Source organism: Fragaria vesca, linkage group LG5, assembly GCF_000184155.1.
Source record: "Fragaria vesca subsp. vesca linkage group LG5, FraVesHawaii_1.0, whole genome shotgun sequence".
NCBI classification, from domain to species: domain Eukaryota; kingdom Viridiplantae; phylum Streptophyta; class Magnoliopsida; order Rosales; family Rosaceae; genus Fragaria; species Fragaria vesca.
The window spans coordinates 11454406-11464910 of record NC_020495.1 but is presented as its reverse complement, the minus strand read 5'-3'; the positions used below and the strand labels follow the sequence as shown (position 1 = coordinate 11464910).

At 35.0% G+C, this 10505-nt stretch overlaps 1 protein-coding gene across 1 annotated transcript; it reads right to left on the bottom strand.

The window, feature by feature from the left end:
• Positions 1-4710: 4710 nt before the first annotated feature.
• Positions 4711-7257, bottom strand: LOC101307888 (probable trehalose-phosphate phosphatase D-like). Its single transcript, XM_004299563.1, has 11 exons — positions 6919-7257; positions 6687-6827; positions 6467-6538; positions 6266-6358; positions 6088-6147; positions 5881-5982; positions 5672-5749; positions 5507-5576; positions 5288-5358; positions 5094-5186; positions 4711-4949 (listed from the first exon to the last, which is right to left on the bottom strand). Exons 1-11 carry the CDS (start codon positions 7231-7233, stop codon positions 4896-4898), a joined length of 1149 nt encoding a protein of 382 aa, XP_004299611.1. The 5' UTR covers positions 7234-7257; the 3' UTR covers positions 4711-4895.
• Between the last annotated feature and the right edge of the window lie 3248 nt (positions 7258-10505).

The window sequence follows — 10505 nt, the reverse complement described above, 5'->3', positions numbered from 1 at the left end:
TATATATATATATATATATATATATTAATATATATATATATATGTCCACAATTGGGGTGCAGAGTCCATTTGACGTTAGCATATGACCCAATAACCAATTTCTTCGATCGTTTGCGGACAAGCAGAAGCCCATTACAGAACTCCCCTAGCTACTTGGTTGGAATTCTTAAACCAAAACTCTACTGCTTACGATAATTGCAAGGGATTAGCTCCAAGCTACCTGCTATGCAAGCACCTGACGCATATGCTTCCTCTTAGAAGATCATGATCTCTGTTCTACTGATGCTGCTCACATGGATAATCCAATTATCAAATCGTAAACACATGTTTACTGATCCAACTCCGTACGATCCATAACATCAATTACTATATAAAATCATCGATCTTTATAAATTACTATATACGTATATATGATCTTCACCACCTTGATCATGATCAAAGTCGATCAGCTAGCTCCAACCCTGGCCTCTATGCAGGGACCAGTTTTCCTACAGCATCATATAGCAGCTGAGGATCGACACGTTGAAAGAGAAAGACAGATCCTTTTCTGCTCTTCTTCTTCTTTCTATCGCACATGGAAACCACAATACAAAACACACGTACATGCACTACTGATCTTAAAGGTCAATACGCTTTAATCTTCCACAGAGGTCCTCGCATCTTTAAGTTTTGGTTTCTTTAATTCATTTGTTCCCAGGTGCTGTTAGTTTGTTGGGACCGAGCTGGGATGGTTCAGTAAGAAGTAAAAGGGATCAGAATCTGCCTGCTGCCTCCTGAGAGGCTAGCTTTTGTTTTTTCAGACACATCATTTGATTCATTTGTCATAGATGATACTCGATGATGATGATGATGATATATTAAAGGCTAAGCTAGCTGCAAGAAGCATAGTGTGATACAGAGAGTTTGAGTTGGTTGAATATGTTGTCCCTGCAGGAGAGAAGAAGTGGCTCTTTTTCTTTCACCAATAATTGGGGGCCTATAGGACTTTATTTATTTCTGTTTAAGGTGCCAATAATGGATGCAATATAGTGGGAAAATCTCTTTACACGTCTGAATGAGGCAGAGGTTTCCTATGGCATGGAACCGTGCTAGGTGTCCCCAATAGCAATGCTTTTAGGGTTACTAAATTTGCTCATCACTAAGTAATATTTCATGATGTTTCTGCGCTATAATTGTTTGAATACTCCCTTGATCAGTTATTCTGTGTATATCAGGGTAAAACATTTAGTTTGAGGGTGAATCCTCAACGGTGAAATTCCTCCATATTTGAATATATTTAATCTTAAAGATCAAACATCGGTCATATTTCATTAAATATATTAGTAGTGTTCACATAGTCAGTTATTGACTAAAAGATTCATGGTCAGTACTAAAAAAATAAGTAAATAACATCTAAGAAGATATTTGTGATAAATGTTAATTTGTTTTGTCGCTAAGTATTTAACATATATGTTCAAGAATGATACGTTTAAAATCGTAATACGCATCTAAGAAGTTTTACTATAACAATCTAACGGGACAATACATGAGCGTTACGTTGTAGCTAGTTAAATATATTTATTTTATGAAATACTAAGTAAAATATCTACCGAGTAAGTAATACTTATAAATCTCATATGAACAAATGAAAAACCATTTGATAACATATTGGCAAGAATAGCATAAAGAAACCCCATGTCTTCTTCATGTTAAGCACTTTTAGTGGATTCCAACTCCTCTTCCAACCATATGGAACCCCCTATGCAGCTAGCTAGTGGGTTTCCCTCTCACCACCTAACCCTATGAAAATAACCCATTTCAATATTGACAAAATGAATCCATTAAACTACTACTTTTAAGATTCCATTAATCTTTTGATGTGGGCTCTCCCAAATCTTGGTGCCCAATGGTTTAGGTCTATATCCCTCCTTCCAAAAGCAAGCACCCTTCCTGTTCACTCATTTAACCCTCTAATATCTTAACCTAGCTCCTTGGATCTTATATATTTTTGTTTAAATAGATACCATTTCATTATTGGGATCAATTTATCCATAAACAAGTTAATTAAGGAACTTGGTTATAATGTGCGATCCCTTAAAAAGCATAAGCTCTTTATTTGCTTTAGCTGTGTAAAGTAATGTTCATGTTCACTATCATAGTAGTAATGTATTTCTTATTTTGTGCCCTATAATGTTGCCATATCTCTTTCTGTGAAATTTATAATCAAACTTAAACTCTAGATAGCTATGGGTCTCGTGCGTGCTCCTCTCCATGATCTCTTGTCTGTTAGAAGGGTGAAGATAACTGGTATCTACGAAAGGAAGCAAATTAAATAACATGGGGCTATAGCTAAGAATAAATACTAACCTAGCAGCTTCAACTCACCGGCTGCATGTGTACCTGTTGCTCAAAAACACATCACCAGTCAGTTCACATTCCTTCCATCTCTTCTTTTCCATCCTTTAATCATTCGTAACCTGATGATCACTGTGCCAAGAAAAGCCTTTCTCCAGTGATATAGAGAGATGCAATGTTTACCTGATATGTCATTTCATATGAATCCTCCATTATATATGCTGTACTCAATTATCCAACCTACCATTTTCAGAGGCGTGCAGTTACCCTGCTACTGTCAATTTGATAGTTGAACAATATATTAAAAAGATAAGCATGTGTTAAACCTTACTATTCACTAATCTTAAAAATAGTTGAGTCTTCATCTAACAGCTCAGAGAATCATCCCAATTAGCTCTGTTAATCATTATGCAATATCTGTTTCATATTGCTGATTGTGATATCTGTATATTATATATAGTAATAAAGATGCAAGCCCTTTGTACATAATTTCTAAAGCAAACAACAGCTTGTACAAGAATCAATTTTCACGAGTTGGGTTATGTTTTTCTTAAGAATGTTAGGTCTAGATGCACATTCCGTTCTAACACAATCATGCACAGCCTTGGTGAGTGAAGACAAAATGATTAACCAAAACGGGAAAAGAGCCAATAGATGGAAAACTATCGGGACTCTCAGTTCTTATGGTTTAAAGGAATAAAAATGTGCGCGATTCCTTGTGGCCAGATTAAGAAGATACTTATTGAGTTATTGGTTACCACAGTACCACTAGGTATATATATAGATGATTACTGATTACTGAATACATACCTAGCTACTAAATGCAGGAAAGAACCAAAGAACAAAGATGTCAATTTGATACTATACCCGAGGACAGTGAATAACGCATCCCAATAAGTAATACAGATTAATTTACACAGACGTAATCCATATCGCATCAACTTGTTCATATAGTTTGGGTAATATTTGTCGCGGCAATTCATATATATTGTTACAGAATTCCTAGGGTTCTTCATTTACTGAAAAACAAATCACAAAGTCTACCTTAACTCAAGAAATGCTTGTATTTTATCGATCACAAGAGCACCACTCTGCTTAACTATAGCTATATATTTGAGTATTTTGCCAACTGTACTGGCAGATGCTTCCCATTATTGAGGTTTAGGATTCAACATATACATGAGCTTTGGTCGCATGAAACACTCACTTCAAGAATTGACAATGTGTTCTTTTGACTGCTGCATATAAACTAATTTTGATGTGGGAATTATATAAATGAGAAATTAGTAACAGACCAATAGATTTGGAAGAGGATCAAAGAGCAGTGCATGCTTTCAGTTTATATATAGGCAATTTGCAGCAAACTTGATCTCCAAGCTCAGTTCTTGGATTCCCTAGTACATGCGAGACAGCTTTATACAGAAAATAATCAAAAAATAACTAGCGCGCAGTTAAGAAAGTAGTAAAATTGTTTAGCAATAACAAAAAGAAGTTTATCTGCCCACCTTCATGTATACTCTATAGTACTTAATTAGATGATCATGTATATAGACTGTTTTAATCTCACTCTCAATTATTGGAATGAATTATTAGTAACTAAATGTTGGTAATTAAATAATTAGAATCAATAATCTGTAACTAAATTGTTAAAAAGAAAAAAAATTGAAAATGTAATTTCATCTGCCCACCTTCAATAGAGGATCATATTGATCTTAATTTCACTCTCAATGTCAATTATTGTAATGAACTATTAGTTAGTAAATGTTGAAAAGTAATTAGATTATAGCTAAAAGGTGATTCTTTTGAGTAGCTAGGATCTAAATAAGTACTGCCCATATATCTTGATTTCCATAACAATTAGGGAAAAAGTAAAAGCCAATGACTCAAAATAGTTTGATCAAACTGTCGTGAAATAAGAAAAGGAAAATTATTTGTCTTTTCTGGTTCATCACAATATGAGAAAACAATATACTTTTAGCTGATGGATGAGGTTATTTCTTGTTGCGATTACGACTAATGAACCGAGTGATTGACGATCGAGTTCTTATGTTGGAGGGAAATTAATGATGAAGCTAGCTACGAGGTTTTACCTCATTCTAGTATGCCGCTTTGGTCTTGGCATGATATCGTTCGAATTAAGAAGAGCTATACTGATGACTACTAGTGAGCTGAAATATATCCTAAAGATACAGTGTTGTCATTTTAAGTAAAACTTACATGTAGTGAGTAGCTTCTTTTCAGTTTAGATGGAGTGATTAAGTGTCTTTCATCACAATTAGAAAAACTGCCATGCAAGACAACCAATGGATACATGGTTTGAGTAAACGAATAGCTAGATATATAGCAAGAAAATTAAATGAGATATTCCGAGAGAGACGCAATTTATTTACAATTTCCAAAATTAATTAATTGATTAGGGATTCAGTAGTTCGATAATTAATAACTAACTTAACAAGAAAATTACATAAACATGAAGCCGGCCATCCTTTGACTAAATTCTTAGGGTGGAATCGATTAATTTCTTCTAAATATGCTTCCATTCTCTGCGAGTCGTCTTTTAGTTACTGCAGCGTCAATCTTTTCCACTTCACTAGACGTCGCAAAAAGTCCTTGACCTATCAAAAAAATTAGACAGAATAAGTACGTATACACCTAAACCATGTTAATTATATTTACAAACAAATTAATTAGATCAAAACAAGTGCCAATTATTCCAAGTTGGGATCCAAAATAGTATTCTTATGCACGTACGTCCGTACCTCTGCTGGTTCTTGCAAGGAATAAGAAGCATTTGTTTCTTTTGGAACTTTAGAAACAAGAATTCCAAATCCTTGTCCTCTATCACGTAAAAGCTGCAGGAATATATCATTTATACGTGTGAAAATATGTTCAAAATACAAAACTTGTTGAAAATATATAAAATTTTAATGGCATTTGATCAATCTGATCATACCTTGAAAGCATCCTCATCTGTTCTATCATCTCCAATATAGACCGGTAATACTTCATTTGAGTTGGCGTATCCTAATTAGAAACAACAGTTTAACATTCCTAATTTGATAATAGGACAAATACACATTATATATACTATAAGAAGGAGAAATCGACATAATTAACAATTGTATCAAAGGGTAATTTAGAAGGAGATAGAAATCGACTACTCAAGACTCACCTAATGACTCTAGCAAGAATTCAAGTGCTTTGCCCTTGTCCCATTTGATGGTTGGCCTAATCTCCAAGACCTGCTCAGACCAAGAAACACAATTAGGAAAATTAATTTTGTGTCCATGCAAAATTCAATTAGGAAGTTATTTATCTAGCTAGATAATTTACTTACCTTTCTCCCTTGAGTCAACTTCAGCTTTGGGTACTCATTGAGCACTAAGCTTACTTGCTCTGCCAGAGCAGCCCAACTCTGGTAAGAATCAAGACAATTACAAAAGGAAAACAAATTGTAAATGATTGTATCCTCCACCAAATTATATGATCACTAAAAACAAACCAAAACAAAAAATAGAAGATAGAAAAGTGGGAATTGATGTTTACCTTCTCCTCAACACAACGAAAGTGTACAGATAAACAGAACTTATTATTTTCCACCCTAGCTCCTGAGATGGATTTGGTTTTCTCCACTAAAATTTTGAAGACCTGCCAGGAATTACACAAATTAAATCAGTCACTCAAACAGTTTCCTTTTAGTTATCATATTCTCTTCTCTGCTTGTTCTTAACAGATGATATGATATGAACAAACCTCATCAATCATGGGTACAAATTCACTAGCTGGTTGGCACAGAACTGCTTGTTGATTAGCCTGAGTAATTCAACAATGAATATAAGTTACTTGAAATCATTATAAAGTACACCAAAAAAGCAAGAATATATGAAGAACTTTATATTATTTTGGGTCACTAGAGGCTGGAGCCACTCACATTCTTGTACTTGTTACTTTTGGATGGTCCTTTGATGTCCATCCCATGGCTTCCTGCATAGTAAAGCTCTGCTAGTTTGACAAAGCTATAAACCTGCAAAAAATTAAGAAACTCCAGTAATTTACAAAACTTTCATGGCTTTGGTGAAACAGCATATTAGTAACATTTCTATTAATAGAAAAATAGAAAGCAAAATTGTACCTTGTCGCGGCACCTCCCACTAACTATGGCTGTTGGAAAATATCTAGCAACTGCCCTCACAGCTTTTCTCATCTGAACCAAAATGGCCAAATCAATTCATAGCTAAAGACAAAGAGACTATGAATGATGAAGATGGTACACATATATAAGTGTTATACATGTAATAATATAGCTAGGATCAAACTGATACACTCATACAAGTAAGAATTCAATAATAAACCTCATTGGACATGAAGGCTCTGTCAGGGTCTTGAACAATTGGAGAAAGGGTTCCATCGTAATCAAGAAACATGACAATCTGCTTCCCCTTTGAAGCATTTGTAATCTCCTCAAACATGTTTATAGCTGATGGGTGACGAAGCTGTTTACAAAAGCATTTCATCAACTCATATATAACAGCTAGGCAAATAAAATTTAAGAACCAGAGAGATGATACAAAGGCCAATGCTTACATTCCAAGAGTTTTCTTCATCCCCAGTTTGAGAAAGAGTGGAGGGGGAAGTGGTGGTGGATTTAACACGCGGCGGAGAAGAAGCTCTCAATGAGTCCACCCAAGCATTGACTCGGGCAGCTCCACCACCAACTTCAGCAGTCTCAACCTTCAAGAGCTTAATACTCCTGGGAATGGTGAAAATACACCCTGCAACTCCTCCTGATTCAATCATGGAACTCGCCACCGATGAAGAGAACATAGACTGGTTCTTCATGGCAGCGACAGCCATAGCCACGCCTTTGACATCGGAAACAAGTACATTTTGGTTGGTCATTTTTCTTTCCTTTAACAAGTTTCTCAACCCCTGCATACATACACATAAACAAACCATGAATGATGAATCTTTCACACTCTGCCTCCATTACAAAGTAAAATAAGTAAAACCTCAAAGTGTTCATACCTCGAGACTTACTTGAAAGAAAGAGAGAAAGGCTGTTAGGACTGGAAAGGGAAACAGAGAGAAGGCAATGTGGGTTTTGAAACAGAGTTAGGGGGGGGGGGTTTAAATAGGAACAGAACCTGGGAAAAAGGTTGGAAAATCTCACACACGCGCACCACTATCAACTCGGCACGAGTCAAACTCAAACTCAACTCGGACAAGTCTGTGAGGGAAGAAGAGGCTTAGCTTGTGTCAATTTATAACTGCGATTCAGAGAGGGGCACACACTAGCCGACGAAAATATCACTCTTCGGGTCTGGGCTGTACTTTTCGGCCAAAATATGAATTATAGAGAAAAATCCGACGGACCATTGTGCGACCCTACCAAAACACACAAGCACCCAATAATAACCATACTTTCAAACCTTCTTGTCATTAGCTTATCAAACACAAAATCATAATGCTTAACAAAAGCTGTGGTGCCCACGAAAATTGACATTAACCCATGCCTAATTAGGTACGGCTAATTTGGTGCTTTAGCATAGTAGAGGAACAATGAGAGTTTTAGATATTTAAGCTAATTGGTGGTGGAATTACTAATGTTTTTGTCCAAAATGAAATACCGAGAGCAAACACCCGTCCAGCAGCACTAAATCGTTGTGGCCGAGGCCACCTCCGACAATGGTGTAACGTCGTCGGACGAGGATATTCTTCACAATCGAGATTCTAGAACTAAGTAGAGGCGACATAGAGGGCTAATGATGTTTCTTTTTTAAAATAATAGAAATTCAAATCTAGTTACAAAAGTAGTTATATTGAAACTATTTTGTTATTTAAATATATAACTTATAAGACCTAGTCTCGTGGCCCACAGCCACAACACTTGGTCCATAAGTTAAATAGAGGGGTAATGACTATATCCATATGAACTAAACCAAGAGACGTAGTGCCCATTCCAACTAATTTAAAGAAAATGACGAATCTACCCATTAACACTAATATCATATCATTTTCTCTTCTCTCTTCCCGATCTCATAGCTCTCTCTCCTCTCCCTCTCTCCTCACTCTCTCCCCCGACGACCACCTCCACCAGCCTTTCCCGCCGTGGCGCTCTCTCTCCCCTTCGATCACCTCGTATAACCATCTGAAAATTCTGATTGGTTTCTTATCAAGTATCTGTAGTAGGCCTTGAATCGTATATTGATCAAGTTGTTGAATGAATTGCAATTTGTGTCCCAATTTCCAATGTAGGAATTGGATTAAATGTATTTCACGTGCACACTTAAAAAGTCAGATTTCACGTGAGGGGGTCTGGAAGGAAAATTTTCAAATCAAAAAAATAAAAATAAAAATAAAACTTATAAGTGGATATTGCATGTACAGAGACCTTTTATGAAATATTCGGATATGTACATATTGCCATCATTCAAGTAATTGTTTTGACAACAATTTTCTTATCAGGAGAATAACACCAAGCTTAAGTCATCTTCTATATATATCCATATCCGGGATAATTGCTATCCGAAATTGGCTAATTGCCAAATGAAATATGTTGCAATGCTCTCATTTGTCAGATAATACTCAAATTACAATCCATATACACATTATATATTGCTCGTATTTTAATTCTAGCTGAGAAGAGGGTCAATTATCTACGTCCCCAATGGCGAAGCCAAACTTTAGGATTAAGGGGTGCCAATGTGTAAGATGATCACAAGTATGAAGTGAATAAACCAATTTCAAATGATAAAATACATATAGAGGAAAGGGTTTTGGGGGTGCCATGGCCACTTTTAGCCTGTGCATAGCTTCGCCTATGTGCGTCCCGATTCAAGTAACCTTTTTATTTTAGCATTGCAAAAAAAGACAGTGTCTGGCACTATCTTTGGAGCACTAGCAAGTATATATGTTCAAAAAAATGGACAAGGACCACTTCAAGTCTAGTAGTATTAGAAACACCTTAGACTGATTGTTAATTTTAACCATTAATTATCGGTAGATTTGTTACAATAAGAAATCATGTGCAGTTTTAACAAGAAGGCAAAATGCAGGAATCAGGTACAAACACAATCAATCTGTGGCAAAAAAAAAAAACATGTTAAACGAGTCTTAAATATGAGATTTCAAAAACTTATATACAAAACTTATTTTGCAATGCATGAATGCATGAGAGCGGCCGTTTAGCCCCTATTTTTTTTTTTTTAAAAAACAACTTATTTTGCAATGCATATCATGTCGATCTGAATTAGAGCAAAAGACTATATGCATATGTTCCTGTTTATATTGACATATGAAAAATATGAATTAAGTCTAAAATTTCAAACAATTCTCTAGAGTTTAAAAACTAATTTCTAACAAATTTAACGACACAATATTTTCAGTTGAATGTCAAAATGTATGTATTGATATATACACTGGATAAACAATTTTTGATTGTCTAAATTGCAATAGTGATTCTTGAATTAGACCTGTAAATATAAGAAACATGAAACAGAGACTCATGCGCGTTAAGTGAATAGTTGTGTGATGTAGAAATTAATGTTTGAAATGCAAGAATTATGATGCATGTGATGCATCAACTTTGTCCTAAAGTTGTCAAATGAGTCTTCAAACTAGTAATATTAGTCCTTGAAGTTGTAATACGAGTATTTAAAGTTGTAAAATTTTCTAGTTGCAACATTAGTCATCATGTGTCCTTAAAGTAAGAATGTGTGTTTAAAGTGGTAATTGAGTTCTTAAAGTGATTAAAAAAAAGTTGTTACAACTCTGAGGACTCATATTGCAACTTTGAGGCTTGATGACCCAATTATCACTTTAAAGACACATGAGGACTAATGTTGTAAATAATTTGTTTTTACAACTTTAATGACTCATATTACAACTTTGAGAACTCATTTTATAATTTGAGAACAAAGTCGATGCATCACATGCATTAACAAACCCTAACATTACCCTATAGAAAAGGACAAATGCATTGTATATATATTTTCATTTTTTGGTGACTATTGAATTCCTTTTATAAGATTGATAATGCAATGAAATAGTCAGTTTATTGATGTGATTTTGTTTTTAAACAGAAGAAAGAATTAACTCGTCTTTTCTCGAAATTCTATTGAATAGAAGAAAATAATTACAAGATAGTTGGAGAGCCAAACCAAAGCCAGTCA